Consider the following 21592-nt stretch of genomic DNA (forward strand, 5'->3'; position numbering starts at 1 on the left):
GACAAGCCGAATTTCTTCAGCCTCCTGAGGTTGAAGAGGCGCTGCTGCGCCTTCTTCACGATGCTGTCTGTGTGGGTGGACCAATTCAGTTTGTCTGTGATGTGTACGCCGAGGAACTTAAAACTTACTACCCTCTCCACTACTGTTCCATCGATGTACATTCATGTACATACTACCTCAATTGGGCCGACCAACCAGTACTCCCGCACATTGGCTAACCGGGCTATCTGCATTGTGTCCCACCACCCACCATCCGCCCACCCCTCTTTTACACTACTGCTCCTCTCTGTTCATCATATATGCGTAGTCACTTTAACCATATCTACATGTACATACTACCTCAATAAGCCTGACTAATCGTTGTCTGTATGTAGCCTCGCTAGTTCTATAGCCTCGCAACTGTATATAGCCTGTTTTTTTTACTGTTGTTTTATTTCTTTACCTACCCTGTTCACCTAATACCTTTTTTGCACTATTGTTTAGAGCCTGTAAATAAGCATTTCACTGTAAGGTCTACACATGTTGTATTCAGCACACGTGACAAAAAAAACTTTGATTTGACAATCCTCAAACAAAATGGAGCATACATAAAATAAACAATGTATTTACATTGGGTCTAATGTGTGTGTGAGAGGGAGGCATGTTTTTAAAAAGCACACAGAATTTCCTCAAACTATACAAATTAAGCAAGTCTTTTACAATATCAATAACACTTTGATTTGATAGATATTTAGAGTAATTATGTAGATATTGAGAATGGATATGTAGGAATAGATATCTCAAATCCTAAAATCAAATTGAGCAAACATAAAATAAACAAGTAAATACAACTCATTTACACTGGGGATAACGTGTGTGAGTGTGTATGACAGAGAGAGAGAGTGTGTGTTGTGTTTTATTTTTCCTTGTCAGCCACCCATCTCTGCTTTCTCAGAGATGAGTCTGTCAGGCACTGGGTGGAGTGCATGGCAGATCTGAAAGAGAGATGCACAAAGTGAGAGTATGTATACAGCTCAACAACATGTTTGTGTGCACATCTGTTGGTGTGAGGGAGCATATGCAACATAATTCTTGGAAATTACCTGTATCCATCTGGGTCTCCTCAATAGTATCTCCCTTCATGGCCAGTGTAGTAGGAACTGGTGCAGCCGGTAAATGAAATACCACAGCAGAGGACTGCTGTGACTGCAGCTGAACTGCTGGGGGTGGCAGATCTAAAAGAGAGAGGCACAATCTTCTTAACTGACAATAATCATACAACTAAACAGACTGAATGAGTGTAAGGCCTAGATTCAATCAGATCAAGAGTTAACCGGAGATAGCAGACACCTGCATAGCTGATGTTTTGGTGGTGTCTGAGGTGTAAGTGTATTGATCTGTCAAATCGGTAAGCAGCAGCTCTTGATCATTGTCACGTAAATACACCGTCCTACTCGCGTTACATGTTCAGAACTAGAAAGTGTAGGTTATATAGTAGAAATAACGACACTCAAATTCAAAATCATTAAACTAAATAATGAGGATTTCTATCAGCCTAATTGAGGTGTAGATTACATCTCAAATTCCAGTGTTCTAACTTGTAAACAGGGCTGCATGAGATTCCTATTAATGCGACTCCGTGCAGGCAATGGCAATGTCCTCTTTAGGTATAATGCCAGGAGACGCTTGTGAATTTGACAGCTCTAACACAGTTCCACCTCAGACACCGCCAAAACAACCGCTATGTGGATGTCGGCTAAAGCAGATGTGATTGAATAGAGCCCCAAGTGAGGGAGAGTGTGCATGGGTGTATACATGCATGTGATGATTACCTGTATCACCTGTCGTGGCTGGTGTAGCAGGTGCAGGGGCAGACGACTTCAGCTGTGAGGACTGTGGTTGAGCTAATAGGGATGTCAGATCTAAAAGAGAGAGTAACAATTTTCTTAAGTTAAAATAATTATACAACAAAACAGAATGAGTATACGTGTGTGATAATTACCTGGATCACATCACACTGCTTCAGGTCTACAAGCCTCTGGAAGTTCCAGCGTGCCACTCCAGGCCTGGAACAGCTTGGTTGAATCATTGTTACCGGTCACCCACTGAGCCTGGTTGGCAGATTTGAAAGATAGGCACAATATTACTTTAATGACAAAGCCTTGACTTCACACTAACCTAAACAGAACAGACTATGGGAGGCACACAGTAGTACATAGAGCCTTGACTACATGGAACTCTATTCCACATCAAGAAACTCATGCAAGCAGTAAAATTAGATTTTAAAAAATCAGATAAAAATACACCTTAAGGAACAGCGGGGACTGTGAAGGGAAACACAGGCATACACACAATATCATATGCACTGTACACACACGTACACATGGATTTTGTGTTGTAGATATGTGGTAGTAGTGTAGAGGCTTGAGGGCACACAATGTGTTGTGAATGTATTGTAATATTTTTCAAATTGTATAACTGACTTAATTTAGCTGGACCCGAGGAAGAGTAAGCTAATGGGGATCCATAATAAATACAATACAAAAAATGTGTTAAGTTTGTGTTTATCTGGCAACCACACAGCAGACTTCATTTTATTAATTTTTGTACCTTTATTTAATCTAAGCAAGTCAGTTCAGAACAAATTCTTATTTACAATGACGGCCTACACCGGCCAAACCCAGACAATGCTGGGTCAATTGCGCACCGCCCTATGGGACTCCCAATCCCAGCCAGTTGTGATACAGCCTAGAATTGAACCAGGGTGTCTGTAGTGACGCCTCAAGCACCGAGATACAGTACCTTAGACCGCTGCGCCACTCGGTGTTATTATGACTTAAAGTGTCAACCTGACCACATCCTTGAAGTAGGACATTCAGTGATTAGCTTCAGAAAAAATTACTATCAACAGTGTATAATAAAAAGGATATCAAATATTCAGATCTGGATTGACAAGTAGGCTAAATCATGTGAAGCTACAAACCTCTAGGGCTTAGTCTACACTCAAGTTAAATAAAGGATGCAAGGCATGAGCTCTAGGACCATGCCTCAGGACTACCTGGCCTGACGACTTCTGGCTTTCCAGTCCACCTGGTCGTGCTGCTGATCCAGTCTCTGCTGTTTCTGTCTGCAGCTATGGAACCCTTACCTGCTCTGGACTCACCGAAGGAATTACCTTGTCCCAGACATGCCGGTTGATCCTGTCTCTCTACGGGACCTACTGTCTCAACCTCTAAATGCTCAGCTATGAAGAGCCAACTGGCATTTACTCCTGAGGTGCTGAACTATTGCACCCTCTTTAACCACTGTGATTATTATTTGACACTGCTGGTCATCTATGAACGTTAAACGTCTTGAAGAACGATCTGGTCTAAATGGCTGTACTCTTTTATAATCTCAACCAGCACAACCAGAGGAGGTCTGGCCACCCATCAGAGCCTGGTTCCTCTCTAAGTTTCTTTATAGGTTCCTGCCTTTCTAGGGAGTTTTTCCTAGCCACTGTGCTTCTATGTCTGCATTGCTTGCGCTTTGGCGTTTTAGGCTGGGTGTCAGTATAAGAACTTTGTGGCAACTGCTGATGTAAAAGGGGCTTTATAAAATACATTTGATAGATTGCTTGTATATGCTGCTATTCATGTCAGTAACTAAATATGACATTGAGTTATCTTACATGTACCTTAAGCCAACACTTTTTCCTGGTCTTTCCTGGGCTTCAGGTTTTGGAATGAAGGGCCTAGAGAATTGTAATATTAACAATAATTAGTGTCCACATTTATGAATGAATGAAATTCAATTTGGGTTAGCTATGTATCTCATCTGATTGAGATGTGCTGATGATATACTGTATATTTCTATTTTCTTTAAAAAATCTGCCACCAAACCACACAATTCTATCTAGCGAGAGTGCACACAACCGTTACATTATTTTACCAAGTCAAAAAATAACCTCATTTTGTCAAGGGAGACCTGGAAAAGACAGAGCTCTCAAGTAAAAGGCATATCCATAGCAGCAGCTATGGTATGGATAAGGACAATAGCTGTGTTTGAATACTCATACTAACCGCAATATAGTATGCTAATTGGTCATAGTATGGATATAGTTAGTATGCCAAAAGTTCCCGGATGTCATACTAAATTTGCAAAAATATGAAATATACACTCATATACATTTCCGTACTTTAGGGACCATAATGCAATTCTTCAGAAGATGGGCGTGGCTTCACATTGCTTTCAGATTTGAAGAAAATGGCGGAAAATATGCAGCCGATGTACAAGAGCAGATACAAATGCATTGCTAATTATGACAAATGTTAAGAAAATGTTGAACAATGTAATGACTTTTCAAATAAATGACCTTAAATGACACGTTATGTAGCCTGACAATTTTTTAGCTATGCTGTCCTTACGAATCACATAGCATATCATTACAGCAGTAACATTATGTACCCGTATGTTAGTTGGCTACTTATACATCAAACTTGCCAGTATATTAACTATAGGCTAACCAACATTTATTGACTTGATTATTCCCGTCACTCTTAGCTAAATGGTATTGTCGTTGTGCGTTCTCAATGGACATTCGGGTACTTTCGTAAATTCACTCTGGCTATCTACTCCGATTTCAGAGCACTCTCCTCTGAGTGTACAAGAGCGCAGAATAATGAATTTATGAGCGCTAACACCCATTGAATATGGCATTTGTCAGCAAAAATACGTAATTAAATTGTTGCCAGCAGCAGTTATAGTCACCAACGCTCTAGATTACATGAAAACTGCCTGACCAGCTTTGCTATGGTGAGTAAAATGGTCAGAGTGGTTTCATTTGTGTCTGGAAGTAGCTAGCCAACGTTAGCTTGGGTACTGCTGTTGTATAGTCAGTGCGCTCAAATCGACCCTATTCCTCCGCCCAAGCATCCAGTGTGCGCTCTGAATTTACAAACGGATAATCTGACAACAGCACTCCTGCACTCCAGATTGAATTTAAGAACACACCCGAAGTCGTAAAAATGTCTATGTAACGAATGTGAAATGGCTAGCTAGTTAGCTAGCGGTGTTCGCGCTAAATAGCATTTCAATTGGTGACGTCACTTGCTCTGAGACCTTCAAGTAGTAGTTCCCCTTGCTCTGCAAGGGCTGTGGTTTTTGTGGAGGGATGGGTAACGATGCTTCGAGGGTGACTGTTGATGATGTGTGCAGAGGGTCCCTGGTTCACGCCCGGGTATGGGCGAGGGGACGGTCTAAAGTTATACTGTTATATTGGTGCCGTGACCCGGATCACAGTCACTAAAGTTATACGGTAACAGTCGGTGACAAAAGCCGCGGCCGGGAACTACTACTTCAAGGTCTCAGAGCAAGTGACGTCACCGATTGAAACGCTATTTAGTGCGAACACCGCTAACTAGCTAGCCATTTCACATCCGTTACATCTATCTAGTAATTTGTTATGCTAACTAGATAGCAAGAGGTTGCATAACAACAGCATCAACTTACAGTAGACAGGCGAACAGCTATAGTACGCTCAACTGAAAGGATACTGTTAGTTTACAGTATTCTAAAATGAACTAATAGTATGTAAACGGTAATGGAGCCTACAGTACACCACAACCACCTAACGGTGACGAACCCCAATCCGGACACATTTTAGGCAACCGCGGCATTCAAACTCCCGAGTGGCGCAGCGGTCTAATAAGGCACTGCATATCAGTGCAAGACGCGTCACAACAGTCCCCGGTTCGAATCCAGGCTGTATCACATCCGGCCGTGATTGGGAGTCCCATTGGGTCGTGCACAATTGTCCCAGTGTCGTCCGGGGTAGGCCATCATTGTAAATAAGAGTTTGTTCATAACTGACTTGCCTAGTTAAATAAAGGTTAAATACATTAATTTTAACGAGGCTGCAATGAAAACTAATGAGACTAACGTCTGTGTTGGCATCAAAATCCGAGGTGTGAACTAACTTTCTGTTTAGCGTTGATTGACATGGTAATCGACCAATAGTATTGGAGAAAAGTTGAAGGAAACTGACCCCTCTGAAGCTGTATTTTAACGTGTGACGTGTCACGGCGCGACTCATTCTGTGCGGTACAGCCTTTTTCCACCAGGAGCAGCGCGCCTCTCGCAGATTAAAAACAAAAAATTGTCAATGGTGAGTGTGAAGATAATTACTTGCGCCACCTTAACACTTGGAATTCGATATAAACCTTTAAATAGGTATGTAATGAGACATTAACTCTTTATAGTGTTTAAAAAACAAACATTTTAGAGGTTATAAAATGGACAAATCGGGTGAAAAAAGGCTGTTTCCCCGCATGTTAACCCACTGTCCCTAGGCCGTCATTGAAAATAGGAATGTGTTCTTAACTGACTTGCCTAGTTAAAGGTAAAATGACATCTCTCACTTTCACGCAGTAGCTTTCCGCTTCCCCACCCGACATTTTAAAAAAGACATTGCAGAGTTCCATTGCTATCTTCAATCATGTCGAGGCGGGCAGCATGAAGGTCTCGTCATTGATTTTGCTGGAAAGGGGAGAAATTGTGCTTTATAATGGTATTCATATTACAGTTGATCTGGAAGTATTAAAGCGCTAAAATAAGGTAAAGTGTACGGAATATAGCGATGTACAAAAGTTCGATGTTTAGTTAGCTTAGCTAGCTGCAAAGAAACAACCAATGAACTGATAACTAATTCATTGCCTCCCGACGTGGAGCCCAGTTTCGTAATATGACCATATTCCCGAGCAGCTTGCAGTAGTTTTGAAGTAATCACGAAAAAGCAGGCCTTATTTGAGTTTATTTCCCACCCTGCCAGCTCCTATTAGTTCCATAGATATTTTGTACAACGTCGACTTCCTACCTAATACATAGCGTCCTGTCAGCCTGACTAGTCACACTAGCCTCGAAGTCACTCGTTTTATCATTATCTCAGTATATTAATCATATTCCTATAGCTTTTTTATCATTCTTGTTGAAAATTCAGTTTATCCGTTCAGTTAGTGATTTTTGCAATTCGATTGTGTTCTGTGTCTTTTGTCTCTTAGCTAGCTATTAACGACCTAACTAGTAAGGTGGCTACCAATTAGCCAACGCCCTCCCTTACCAACCATGGCAGTGTTATACTTAGCGCGTCCAAGAGCTGCCAAATATAAGTGAGGGATGTACATCGTCTGGCCAAGACAAGTAGCAAAGCACTGAACTTCAAGTTGGAAAAAGGACTCAAACTTTGTCTCCAGTTACCTTTCCAACTATGAAGGTAAGTTGCCTATCAGACAAGGACGTTTATTCAAAGCTGTGATGTAGTTTAAGAAATGCCTTTTACAGTAGCTAGCTAACATTATGATTGCTCATTATTTTTATTCCAGTTTTGAACAGGGACAGAGTGACAGGAGAGGTCAGCATAAGGGCTTGCTGCGACAGGTCCATGAGGGAAAATGAGAAACCACACAGTTTGTGTAGGGTGACACAGTTCACCATAAGGAGACCCCACCATTCCCTTCACTGCCCCCGAATAGCTACAGACTGGAGAGCAACTTTTAAGGCTGCACATTTGTGTTCAGTGAAGACCATCTTCACATAGACTATTCAGGTGAGAGAATACATAGAGACCCAGTGGTGTTCTCACTAATTAGAGAGAAGGGTGACTGGTACTACTTGTGTACATGCAAAAGTTCTTAGGCAGGAAAGACTAAATAACAAGGGACAGGCTCCTTTATCTTTCAATGAATGAAAGAGAAACAAACCAACATCTGTCTGTGCAATTAATTAATCATTGAAAATAATTCAGTTAAATGTTTCTGTTCTCTTGTCACTGTAAATAAAAAAACTCTCTAACATTTTGTTTGGAGTATAACAGAGGTGTTTATTACCAATAAATGGACTACAGGGTGTTAGACAAAGTGGATGGTCAAAGCAAAAAAAGGAAAGATTCATTGCAATAGTAACTCCTTGGCCCATGCCTTCACAAGAGTCTCACACTGGTAGTTTTGTGAGAAGTCAAGCCACAACCCAGATTCAGTTGATGCTTCCCATCAGTGACACGAGGATCTCTTGGACATGGTTGTTATTCCACTGGAATAGCAAAGGTACTGCTCCCTTCAGATGTCGAAGCCCACTAGAAGGTATAATGAAATCTTAATTTCCTAACTTTCAATAAAGATGCCGCACCAACTAACGTTAACGTCGTTAGCACTAACGTTAACTAGGTACTGGTAGCTAACGTTTGCTAGCTAAAGAGACAAAAAGATAGAACACAATCAAATTACAAAAATCACTAACTGAATGGATAAACAGAATTTAACGAGTGATTAAAATAAGGTTATAGAAATTATGTTAATATACAGAGGTAATGATAAAACGAGTGACTTCGAGGTTAGTATGGCTACAATCAGGCTGACAACGCGATTGGGACAGGAAGCTATGTATCGGGTAGGAAGCTGAGCTGAAGTGGGCTTTGTTTCGTTGTGCAAAAGGTCAATTGAGCACCGTGGCACCAACTCGCCTTCCATTCTATAATTTTAGTTATTGCAGAAAAAACAGTATTACATACAAGAAGTATACAAACAGACAATGACAGCATATGCTAGGGGGTACAACAAATTACAGATTATACAAAGACCTTGAGGCACACATTGTTTTAACAACTTTCATATTAGAAGAATGTAGAATGGTCTTAATGTACTGCGTGAATTCCTTATAGAAAACAGAGTTTTTATAATGTTTACTGAATTTGTTGATGAATGACATTTTTCCATTAGCACAATTAGATTTGAGGTAAAATAGTTTTTCTTTATCCTTTTTATAGTTATGGAAACTGAACAGCACATTCTCCCATAAACAAAAGTCATCAACTATTAACAAGTATAAAACTATGAATATCTTTCCATAATGTATTTACATGTAGACAATGCCAAAATAAATGCAAAACTGTTTCTGAATGCTCAACACCAAAAGGTCAATTAATGTTTTTAGTTTCTTCAAATCAAATTTTATTTGTCACATGCGCTGAATACAATAGGTGTAGACCTTGCAATGAAATGCTTACTTACAAGCCCTTAACCAACAATGTACTTAAGAAAATACCCCAAAAAATAGAACAAATAATTAAAGAGCAGCAGGAAATGACATGGGCTACCAGTACAGAGTCAATGTGTGGGGGCACTGGTGTCGAGGCAATTGAGGTAATATGTACATATAGCTAGAGTTATTAAAGTGACTATGCATAGATAAGAGTAGCAGCAGCTTTCCAGATTGGGGAGGGGCATTTGATTAGGTGTTTTATGGCTTGCGGGTAGAAGCTTTTTAGGAGCCTCTTGGACCTGCAATAATGACCCAGTGGGTCAGAAGTTTACAAACACTCAATTAGTATTTGATAGCATTGCCTTTAAATTGTTTAACTTGGGTCAAATGTTTTGGCCTTCCACAAGCTTCCCACAATAAGTTGGGTGAATTTTGGCCCATTCCTCCTGACAGAGCCTGTGTAACGGAGTCAGGTTTGTAGGTCTCCTTGCTTTCACACGCTTTTTCAGTTCTGCCCACCCATTTTCTATGGGATTGAGGTCAGGGTTTTGATGGCCACTCCAATACCTTGACTTTGTTGTCCTTAAGCCATTTCACACCAACTTTGGAAGTATGCTTGGGGTCATTGTCCTTTTTGAAGACACATTTGCGACCCAGCTTTAACTTCCTGACGGATGTCTTGATGATGCTTCAATATATCCACATAATTTTCCTCCCTCATGATGCCATTATTTTGTGAGGTGCACCAGTCCCTCCTGCAGCAAAGCAACCCCACAACATGATGCTGCCACCCCCGTGCTTCGCGGTTGGGATGGTGTTCTTCGGCTTGCAAGCCTCTCCCTTTTTCCTCCAAACATAACAGTGGTCATTATGGCCAAACAGTTGGATTTTTGATTGATCAGACCAGAGGACATTTCTCCAAAAGTACGATCTTTGTCCCCATGTGCAGTTGCAAACTGTAGTCTGGCTTTTTTTATGGTGGTTTTAGAGCAGTTGCTTCTTCCTTGCTGAGCCGCCTTTCAGGTTATGTCGATATAGGACTCGTTTTACTGTGGATATAGATACCTTTGTACCTGTTTCCGCCAGCATCTTCACAAGGTCCTTTGCTGCTGTTCTGGGATTGATTTGCACTTTTCGCACCAAAGTACGTTCATCTCTAGGAGACAGAACGCGCCTCCTTCCTGAGCGGTATGACTGCTGTGTGGTCCCGTGGTTTATACTTGCGTACTATTGTTTGTACAGATTAACGTAGTACCTTTTAGGCTTTTGGAAATTGCTCCGAAGGATGAACCAGAATTGTGGATGTCTACAATTTTTTTTCTTAGGTCTTGGCTGATTTCTTTTGATTTTCCCATGATGTCAAGCAAAGAGGCACTGAGTTTGAAGGTAGGCCTTGAAATACATCCACAGGTACACCTCCAATTGACTCATGATGTCAATTAGCCTATCAGAAACTTCTATAGCCATCTTCTCAAGTCTTTACTTGGAACTCCATCCATACACACACTATAGCATCTTGCTTACATTTCTCACATTTTAGGTATCCAGCTGAGTCCTTGGATGGATCATGTTACACTGAGATGGGCACGGGTAAATGTACAGTCATTTTTAGTGGTGGCAAAGTAGTTCAACTGGAGAAGAGGATGTGGCTACTTGTGGAGGGAGAACATTGAGGGTGGTGGGTTGAGCACCTGCATTGAAGCTGATTGGTTTCTCTGGCTCATCACATCTAGACTAAAGAAAGATATTTAGAAATTAGTTTGACATTGCCATAGTTCAAAGGCTGAAAAGCCATCATTAACATGCACCTAGAGTATGTTCAGTATACACTGAATGAAGTAGCCTACCCCTGCCAATTTACAATTGTATTAATCAATGAAATAAATGATACACATTCAATTACATTATTATTGTAGACTATGGACTACTCCTGTATCTACCTTGTATAATAACGTAATCATTGAATGAAATAGCGTCCCATCCACATTTTACAATTCAATTGATCAATTAGATAAATAATATCAGCACATAGTTACATTGTTGTAGAATAGGCTACTACTGTATCCACACTATATTAAGATACCGTTGTGATATTGTCAGGCATGATTTTAGGTCTTTGATCGAAGTTGCATGTTGTACCTCGTTTCCCTTTTTTCAGTGAAAAAGTAGTTATTTCATTTAGTTTAATTAATCCGTTAAATAAATAATACTAGCACATCAAATTACGTTATTGTACACTAGCCTACTCCGCTATCGACACAGTAAATAATATTGCCTACGTGCTTTTGACAATATGTTATCAACAAAGAATTATTTTCAAATAAACCACATTTGCCTTAACACAGTAGACCTAAATATTTCCAAATGATCACAACTTAAATATAGCCTACTTGCTCTTCAATTGGATCAAGGACATCGTGGTAATTATTTTCCATTGTCTCTAATAAGGAAACTATCTGGGGCAGACACTCAAAAATTGCTTGTCCAAGTCTGTGTTGCTGCCTAGCTCTCAAATACTGTGCCAGTCTCTGAAAGGCCACTGCTATCCAGATTCCTTGGGACGTCCTTACCCTTATCTAACACTAAACTTAACCAATTTAAATGTATACTTTATAGACGTATGGACATCCCAAGGATCCAAATAGCACTCACCCTCTGAGAAAATCTATGACCTGCTCTATTCGACTGAAGCGACATCTCGAAAAGCATCTCTAAACTCCTCTGAAAGCCGTGGACACAACTCTTGTTGGTTGTCTGATGTGGAACTGGTAATAACAGCCTATGATTGGCGAACAGCATTTAGATCTGTATACAGCGAGAAAATATCATACCATCCCATGAGGTGTTGAGGTAAAGACTATCTATAGATTGGGCATCATCGGGGAGAATTGTATGCTTCTAACGATAATGGCCCGAAACTAAAACATGCGGACTCTCCTTCACTGCAGCCGACGTGAGTAAAACATTTAAACGTGTTAACCCTCGCAAGTCTGCCGGCCTAGACGGCATCCCCAGCCGCGTCCTCGGAGCATGCGTAGACCAGCTTGCTGGTGTATTTACGGACATATTCAATCAATCCTTATCCCAGTCTGCTGTTCCCGCATGCTTCACGAGGGCCACCATTGTTCCTGTTCCCAAGAAAGTGAAGGTAACTGAGCTAAATGACTATTGCCCTGTAGCACTCACTTCCATCATCATGTAGTGCTTTGAGAGACTAGTCAAGGACCAAATCACCTCCACCCTACCTGACACCCTAGACCCACTCCAATTTGCTTACCGCCCCAATAGGTCCACAGATGACTCAATCACACTGCACACTGCCCTAACCCATCTGGACAAGAGGAATACCTAATGTAAGAATGCTGTTCATCGACTACGGCTCAGCATTTAACACCATAGTACCCTCCAAACTTGTCATTAAGCTTTAGACCCTTGGTCTCGACCGCGCCCTGTGCAACTGGGTCCTGGACTTCCTGACAGGCTGCCCCCCAGGTGGTGAGGGTAGGTAGCAACATCTCCACTCCGCTGATCCTCAACACTGGGGCCCCACAAGGGTGCGTTCTCAGCCCTCTCCTGTACTCCCTGTTCACCCATGGCCATGCAGGCCTCCAACTCAATCATCAAGTTGGCAGACAACACTTCAGTGGTAGGCTTGATTACCAACAACGACGAGACGGCCTACAGGGAGGAGGTGAGGGCCCTCGGAGTGTGGTGTCAGGAAAATAACCTCTAACTCAATGTCACTAAAACAAAGGAGATGATCGTGGACTTCAAGAAACAGCAGAGGGTGCAGCCCCCTATCCACATCAACGGGACAGGAGTGGAGAAGGTGGAAAGTTTTAAGTTCCTCGGCGTACACATCACGGACAAACTGAAATGGTCCACCCACACAGACAGCGTGGTGAAGAAGACTCAGCAGCGCCTCTTCAACCTCAGGAGGCTGAAGCAATTCGGCTTGTCACCAAAAACACTCAAACTGCACAATCGAAAGCATCCTGTCAGGCTGTATCCACCGCCTGGTACGGCAACTGCTCCGCCCACAACCGTAAGGCTCTCCAGAGGGTAGTGAGGTCTGCACAACGCATCATCGGGGGCAAACTACCTGCCCTCCAGGACACCTACACCACCTGATGTCACAGGAAGGCCAAAAAGATCATCAAGGACAACAACCACCTGAGCCACTGCCTGTTCACCCTGCTATAATTCAGAAGTCGAGGTCAGTACAGGTGCATCAAAGCTGGGACCGAGAGACTGAATATCAGCTTCTATCTCAAGGCCATCAGACTGTTAAACAGCTGTTACTAACATTGAGTGGCTGCTGCCAACATACTGACTCATCTCTAGCCACTTTAATAATGAAAAAACGATGCTATTTTCTGAGGATAGCACCTCCGTAAACAAGAGAACATATTTCAACCCTGCAGGCGCGACACACAACGCAGAAATAAAAATATAAATCATGCCTTACCTTTGACGAGCTTCTTCTGTTCACACTCCAATATGTCCCATAAACATCACAAATGGTCCTTTTTGTTCGATTAATTCCGTCCATATGTATCCAAAATGTCCATTTATTTTGCGCGTTTGATCCAGAAAAACACCGGTTCCAACTTGCGCAACGCGACTACAAAATATCTCAAAAGGTACCCATAAACTTTGCCAAAACATTTCAAACTACTTTTGTAATACAACTTTAGGTATTTTTTCAAGTAAAAAATCGGTAAAATTGAAGACTGGATGATCTGTGTTCAATACAGGAAGAAAGCAAACTGACACTAGCTTTCTGGTCATGTGCCTCTATCAAACAGTACACATGAAGTGACCCTTGTTTTGAACAGGGCTACTTCTTCATTACACAAAGGAAAACCTCAACCAATTTCTAAAGACAGGTGACATCCAGTGGAAGCGGTAGGAACTGCAAGCAAGTCCCTTAGAAATCTGGATTCCCAATGAAAACCCATTGAAAAGAGTGACCTCAAAAAAAAAAAAATCTGAATGGTTTGTCCTTGGGGTTTCGCCTGCTACATAAGTTCTGTTATACTCGCAGATGTGATTCAAACCGTTTTAGAAACCTCAGTGTTTTCTATGCAATAATAATAATATTCTACTAATAAACTAATTCTACTAATAATATGCATATCTTATCTTCTGGGGATGAGTAGCAGGCAGTTGAATTTGGGAATGCTTTTCATCAAATTCCAAATGCTGCCCCCTATCCTATAGAAGTTAAACAATGCCACTTTATATAATGTTTACATACACTACATTACTCATTTCATATGTGTATATACTGTACTCTACCATCTACTGCATCTTGCCTATGCCGTTCGGCCATCGCTCATTCATAATTGTAGTTTTTAGTTGTGAAAATTTTAGGTTAGATTCCTTGTTAGATATTACTGCATGGTCAGAACTAGAAGCACAAGCATTTCGCTACACTCGCATTAACATCTGCTAACCATTATCCCAAGGGCATAAGATGGGTGTGTCTTTTAAGTGTTTGGACCGCAAGCAACATGTGGCCAGAATAATATGCACCTATACCTGTTTATAGTGTTTTTTTTAATGGGGAAATCAGAGTAGCGCCACAAAACCAACCAGTGGCCGGAATTCTATTCCATCCGGGTTAGTTTAGAAACCTTATTTACAATGCATGAGAAACTGTTTAGCGAAAGAATCCCCCGCACGAGAGCATGAAGTAATGCAAGAGTTGTGGATTTGCTTCCCACGGGACCAGTATGAATAAAGTATGCACAGATAAGGGCATCTGCTAAATGACTAAAGTGTAATGTAGCATCTTAGCTAAGCCTAACAGTAACCCTTTTCCTAACCCAAACCTCATTCTTGTAACCTGCCACATTAATTATCCTAACCTGTTGTATTAGTAGACTTCTTGCCATCCAGGACCTGTATACCAGGCGGTGTTGGAGGAAGGCCCAAAAAATGGTCAAATACTCCAGCCACCCTAGTCATAGACTGTTCTCTCTGCTACCGCACGGCAAGTGGTACTGGAGCGCCAAGTCTCTTGAACAGCTAATGAAATGGCTACCCGGACTATTTACATTGTCCCCCTCACCCACATTTTTACACTGCTGATACTCTTGTTTATTATCCATGCATAGTCGCGTCACCTCTACCTACATGTACATATTACCTCGACTAACGGGTGTAAGTAAGCGTTTCACAGTAAGGTCTACACAGTATTCAGCGCGTGTGACAAATACAATGTGATTTAGTTCTCCTAACCTGCTACGTTAATTCTCCTAACCTGCTATGTTACTTCTAACCTGCTATGTTTAAAATAAAATAAAAAATGTAAACATCAATCCCAACAAACCATCAGTATCACCACACCTACACTGATTACCAATTGCACACAATAACTGCTTATTGTCATTTGGTAGTGTTTCACTCTAGCAGTCTGACTCAGGTGCACATGATTTTAACTAATCAAGGAGAACATTTGAACCTGCGAAGTTGGTTGCCAAACACCAAATAAGCCAAGACTGCTGTGTTGACACAGGCAACCTAATTATTTTTTTCTACTAATTGGTATTTTGATCAATTACATCAGGTTTTTTTGTATCAGATATTTTTCAGATCTGATTGGTCAAAAGACCAAGTGAAAAAAAAAATCAGAATTGGGCCATCCTAGCAGCAGCATTTGGGAGTCCACCAAGGTGACTTTATTTTCAGTTGTTTGAGGTAGAGTAATGGGCCTCACTTACACCCTATCTGACTAAATAATGCCATAGAGAAAGAGGTAGGTGAAGGGGAGTTAACTTGGTTAATTGGAAATGGTAGATATTAATATTGTGTGGTAGCCAGGCTCCGCAAGGGTAGATTCTGAAAATGGAAAAGGTTCATGGGAAGAAGATTAAAAGCCATGTCCCTGGTGCTTATGCTAGATTGAGGGGAGTCATCACTGGGGTCCCGATATCTACGTTCACAGATGATGTTAAAGATAATGTGGAAGGAAGGCAGAGTGATTGAGCCAAAAGGTTGATCAGTAGAAAAGAGGGTCAACGAAGTAAAAGGTTATCAGTGATGCTGAGGTTTGAGAAAGTCTTGTTGGGAAAAGTACAGATAGGGTTCCTTAATTTCAAAATGAGAGAATTTGTCTCATGCACTGCTGTGTTTCAAATGCCAAAGAGTGGGACATGTAGCTGTTCAATGTAAAGGAAAGAAAAGATGTGCCAAGTGTGGAGGGGCACATGATTACGGTGAATGTGGAAGCAATGTGAAGATCAAGTGCAGTAATTGTGGGAGAGAACACTGTAACATTTGGATGTCAGGTACAGAGAGGCTCAGAGATAAAGGATCAGTCAAGATGTATCATTTGCAGAGGCCGTAGAACAGATTGTTAGAACTACAGTGTGGCCCATTGGCGCTTAAATGGATGCACCTGTAGTAAGTGGACCTACTTTCAGACTGATGGATCTGACATGGATGTACCTGTAGTAAGTGGACCTACTTTCAGACTGATGGATCTGACATGGATGTACCTGTAGTAAGTGGACCTACTTTGACTGATGGATCTGACATGGATGCACCTGTAGTAAGTGGACCTACTTTCGGGGCTGGTGCTTCTGATGGTCCTGGCAGGGTTTTGAGGCCTGTTCAGAAATCTTATGCTCATGAATGTGTGGTGTCAAAGGCCACTTTGATAATGAATTTTTTTTTTAATGGATTTTATTGGTAAGACTATAAATACGACTCTGGTTGTGCAAATCAGAAATGCCAGGTTGAAGGTTGTTGAGAAGATGTCAAAAGAGATATTGGGGTAACAGATGTTACTGTTGAAATTGTGGTTGATATGCTGAACAAGGGTGGAGTGTTTCAGCATGATATAGATCAAGTTTAATGGGGTTGGGAAGAGTTTTGGGGGGATGGTGTGGTAGAAGTTGAGGATTTATTTGGTTTAGTGTTATTTTCATTGTAGTTCAGAATTGGGCGTATGATCATTGATCGTACATTCCAACACAGTAGGTGGCAGCATGCACTTTAAATGTTGGTTTGTGGACCACTATGATATCATAGAGGTGGAGTAATCCCACAGAACAATGACAGATATTTCACCAGAGGTATAAATGTGGATCATCTGCTTGGTGTTTCCACCCACTACCAAATATGAGAGAAGGTGGAACGAGATGGATTTTGGCTGACATTCTGCACAATTTCTCATCAATGAAATATTTGATCTCAATACAATTTTTCTGTTCTCAAAACTAGAATGTTATGAACAGAGTGGACAAAGTTTTGTAGCATTTACCCTTTTGTAAAAGTTGTTAAATTGCGTTGTTTAGGAGTGCAAAGGCGTATTGAGTTATTGCACATGTGCGTTTCAGAGCAGTCTTTCCCTAACGGAAATGAGCAGATAGGATCTCGCTAGCTCGTGCTTGGCTCTGCCCACCCCCTTTCTTGTTCTGCCTACTGACTCATGTGTTCCCATTTTAAATGACAGGCTGTGGTTTCTTGGTTTAGTTGTAGTACATCTTTGGTAATCCTTTTCCCTTTTTGTATCAGTGTAATGGGTTGATATTGTAGTCCAGTTGGGGGCGGTAATGCAACATATTGGATGCCAATGCTGTTAAACTCCGAAACTTTCCATAAATGTATTTGTCCAGTAGATTAGTTACAGCTCTGAATTACTGTAGGCAAGCACAGAGTTATTGACTGTACTCTGGACTTGATCATAATAAACATTTTGAAACCGAATGTGATCTTACAAGAAGTGGTCTTATTTTGATTTGTCTGCTTTTTTGTCATTTATTATAGCCTACCACTGAACAACGCCTAAAACGGGAAGGTAAAATGTCCATATTTGATTTATTCTGTTATAATGCTGTATGCCATGTTTTAGCGTTGTCCCGGCAGTGTCCTTCTGATATAGCCTAAGTGAGAATGCTGGCAGATCTTTTGTCACTAACAACAACATTAACTGAATCTTTTTCACACTTTTAGCTATTTGAATCCAAGAAAATGGTGTCTGGTGAGTATATTTCATTGTTTGATATAAGTTTTGGCAATGAAACTGCTTTGTCTAAGAAAAATATTGCATTAGTTAACCATAATGATGATGACCCATGTATGTTTGTTCCTCTATTTAGTATCTGTGATTGCCATGGCAGTTGGAACTGGTAAAGTATCCTTCAATCAATTATTCTAAGAATGAACAGTTGCAGATACGACTGTAAAAACGGCTAGCTGGAGCCATCTGTGCGATTGGCTGTACATGCCCTCACCCATTAGTGACTTAATGCTACTTTGGCCTGACACCACCACATAATGCTGACTCTACTTTGGTCTGACCCCACTACAGGCGGTCCGGCAAGAACCAGGCAGATATGTTCATATCCACAGTTTTAACACATACACACACACACACACACACACACACACTCTTCAGTTATTTAGGAATAGACTTGTTCTAAAATGAAAGAAATGTATAGATATGACAGTATTAATATATATTTGTACGTAGATATAAACTCAGCAAAAAAATAAACGTCCCTTTTTCAGGACCCTGTCTTTCATAGATAATTTGTAAAAATCCAAATAACTTCACAGATCTTCATTGTAAAGGGTTACAACACATGCTTGTTCAAAGAACCATAAACAATTAATGAACATGCACCTTTGGAACGGTCGTTAAGACACTTACAGTGCCTTGCGAAAGTATTCGCCCCCCCTTGAGCTTTGTGACCTTTTGCCACATTTCCGGCTTCAAACATAAAGATATAAAACTGTATTTTTTTGTGAAGAATCAACAAGTGGGACACAATCATGAAGTGGAACAACATTTATTGGATATTTCAAACTTTTTTAATAAATCAAAAACTGAAAAATTGGGTGTGAAATTATTCAGCCCCTTTACTTTCAGTGCAGCAAACTCTCTCCAGAAGTTCAGTGAGGATCTCTGAATGATCCAATGTTGACCTAAATGACTAATGATGATAAATACAATCCACCTGTGTGTAATCAAGTCTCCGTATAAATGCACCTGCACTGTGATAGTCACATCTGATCATCCTCACAGTGGCAGACCACGTACAACTACACAGGATCGGTACAGGATGGCAACAACAACTACCTGAGTTACACCAGGAACGCACAATCACTCCATCAGTGATCAAACTGTCCGCAATAGGCTGAGAGGCTGGACTGAGGGCTTGTAGGCCTGTTGTAAGGCAGGTCCTCACTGGCAATAACGTCGCTGGACCAGACAGGACTGGCAAAAACTGCTCTTCACTGACATCACGGTTTTGTCTCACCGGGGGGATGGTTGGATTCACGTTTATGGTCGACGGAATGAGCGTTACACGGAACCCAAACCGGCTGCGTGCGTGCCATACATTTATTCTGTCCCCCCACAACAAACGTGATCATGACACGCAGGTTAGATTATCAAAACAAACTCTGAACCAATTACAGTAATTTGGGGACATGTTGAAAAACATGAAACCTTTATGGCAATTTAGCTAGCTTGCACTTGCTATCTAATTTGTCCTATTTAGCTAGCTTGCTGTTGCTAATTTGTCCTGGGATATAAACATTGAGTTGTTATTTTACTTGAAATGCACAAGGTCCTCTACTCCGACAATTAATCCACACAAACGGTCAACTGAATCGTTTCTAGTCATCTCTCCTCCTAGGCTTTTTCTTCTCTTGACTTTATATTGCGATTGGAAACTTTCATAAATTAGGTGCTACCGCCACCAACCTTGTTTGTATTTCAGTCACCCACGTGGGTATAACCAATGAGAGAGGCAGGACTTGCTGTGTGATCTGCGTCAGAAATAGAATTGACTTCTATTTTAGCCCTTGGCAATGTAGACGCTTGTTGGCACGCGCGCGAGCAGTGTGGGTGCAATAATTGAATAATATAGATTTCTAAATTAATTTTGCAACGCATGTGACGCGAGCGGTGTAGTCAGCCTTTTACACTGAGTGAGATCGATTTGGAGGTGGAGGGTCCGTCATGGTCTGTGGCGGTGTGTCACAGCATTATCGGACTGAGCTTGTTGTCATTGCAGGCAATCTCAATGCTGTGTGTTACAGGGAAGACATCCTCCTCCTTCATGTGGTACTCTTCCTGCAGGCTCATCCATCCTGACATGACCCTCCAGCATGACAATGCCACCATGCACAGAATGAGCAGTATGGCTGATCTCCTGCAAGACAGGAATGTCAGTTTTCTGCCATGGCCATCGAAGAGCCCGAATCTCAATCCCATTGAGGACGTCTGTGACCTGTTGGATCGGCGGGTGAGGGCTAGGGCCATTCTCCTTCAGATATGTCTGGGAACTTGCAGGTACTTTGGCGGAAGAGTGGGGTAACATCTCACAGCAAGAACTGGCAAGTATGGTGCAGTCCATGAGGAGGAGATGCCCTGCAGCACTTAATGCAGCTGGTGGCCACACCAGATACTGACTGTTACTTTTGATTTTGACCCACCTTTTGTTCAGGGACACATTCCGTTTCTGTTAGTCACTTCTGTGAAACTTGATCAGTTTGTCTCAGTTGTTGACTCATGTTCATACAAATATTTACACATGTTAAGTTTGCTGAAAATAAACGCAGGTGACCGTGAGAGGACGTTTCTTTTTTTTGCTGAGTTTATAGATCTCATCTCTCTCTCAGGAACAAAGGATATTCACATAGCAGCATATACAAATCAACAAACATATGAACTTTTCTCTGGGAGAGATAGAGAGAGAAACTTACTCTGGCAGGCTAGATTTATGTCCCTTTCTCTGGTCTGGTGGAGACCTGATCTGTCTGGTGCAGCAGTCAAGTCTTACTCCTCAGAGGACCGTCTATGAGTCTTCTAGCAGGTTCTAGAACTTCCCATGGTTTAACTAACAGTAGTGTGAACTATGAAAGCGCAGCGGTTGTGTGGACTATATAACTACTCCATTGTCAAAACAAATGTTTGTTAAAATTTAAACAACCGTGTGGAAAGACCCGTGTGCATTCTGCACTGTAATTTTACCCTCTTGCACATGACAGTAGTGACATATCTCCTTATGGGAGGTGTGACCCAGAACTCCTGTGTTTTGGTCTGCAAGTTAAAAGGTTTGTTTGGACCTGACAGGTACGGCGGCAGTGCTCATTGCCCCTGTTGCTTTGGGAGCGATGGGATTCGGTGCTGCTGGGGTTGCAGCTGGATCAACCGCAGCAGGCATGATGTCTTCTGCAGCCGTGGCCAATGGAGGTGGGGTAGCAGCAGGGAGTCTTGTTGCTGCTCTACAGTCAGCAGGTAAAGATGATACATTTTATTTTTCAATGTAATGTAAATAGTTGGAAACTGAATTTATCAGGACTGTCTTGTGGTCATGATTTTAACTAGTGGTTTGGACATAAATTGGACTTATCTCGTTGTTCCTCTAGGAGCTGCAGGACTCACCGGTGTGGCCACAGCTGTTGTGGGAAGTGTTGGCGCGGCAGCCGGTGGAGTGGTGGGATGGGTGTCCTCTAAGTTCAGGGGGTGACCTCAATATTCAGCCGTATTGACGTTCGGGTCTCATCCTCGCTATGATTACATTGATATTAAAATTGATTATACTTCAAATGTGTCTTTGTCCCATACTGTGTGTGC

At 41.6% G+C, this 21592-nt stretch overlaps 1 protein-coding gene and 1 long non-coding RNA gene across 4 annotated transcripts; one reads left to right on the forward strand and one right to left on the reverse strand.

Annotated features, from left to right (window-relative positions):
- Positions 1-518: 518 nt before the first annotated feature.
- On the reverse strand, positions 519-4505 carry LOC112262322. The gene is made up of 5 exons (XR_002955333.2): positions 3656-4505; positions 1982-2090; positions 1812-1901; positions 1083-1214; positions 519-974 (listed from the first exon to the last, which is right to left on the reverse strand). It is a non-coding gene; the product is annotated as an uncharacterized LOC112262322 (long non-coding RNA).
- A 1513-nt stretch (positions 4506-6018) lies between these two features.
- LOC112261874 (interferon alpha-inducible protein 27-like protein 2A) lies at positions 6019-21565 on the forward strand. 3 transcript variants are annotated; one of them, XM_024437502.2, is made up of 6 exons: positions 6019-6124; positions 17770-17800; positions 17956-17983; positions 18102-18131; positions 21089-21253; positions 21385-21565. In XM_024437502.2, exons 3-6 carry the CDS (start codon positions 17974-17976, stop codon positions 21483-21485), a joined length of 306 nt encoding a protein of 101 aa, XP_024293270.1. In that variant the 5' UTR covers positions 6019-6124; positions 17770-17800; positions 17956-17973; the 3' UTR covers positions 21486-21565. The 3 variants fall into 3 exon arrangements, with proteins under 3 accessions (XP_024293270.1, XP_024293271.1, XP_042185996.1); XM_024437503.2 differs by having other exon boundaries at positions 6061-6189; XM_042330062.1 differs by lacking the exon at positions 6019-6124 and adding an exon at positions 7537-7561.
- Positions 21566-21592: the final 27 nt, after the last annotated feature.

Source organism: Oncorhynchus tshawytscha, linkage group LG11, assembly GCF_018296145.1.
Source record: "Oncorhynchus tshawytscha isolate Ot180627B linkage group LG11, Otsh_v2.0, whole genome shotgun sequence".
NCBI lineage: Eukaryota > Metazoa > Chordata > Actinopteri > Salmoniformes > Salmonidae > Oncorhynchus > Oncorhynchus tshawytscha.

Bases quoted from the DNA above. Each gene is read 5' to 3' on its own strand.
- LOC112261874 (XM_024437502.2), top strand. The intron at 18,132-21,088 runs GTAAAGTATCCT...TGGACCTGACAG, and splicing joins TGCCATGGCAGTTGGAACTG to GTACGGCGGCAGTGCTCATT. The intron at 21,254-21,384 runs GTAAAGATGATA...TTGTTCCTCTAG, and splicing joins TGCTGCTCTACAGTCAGCAG to GAGCTGCAGGACTCACCGGT.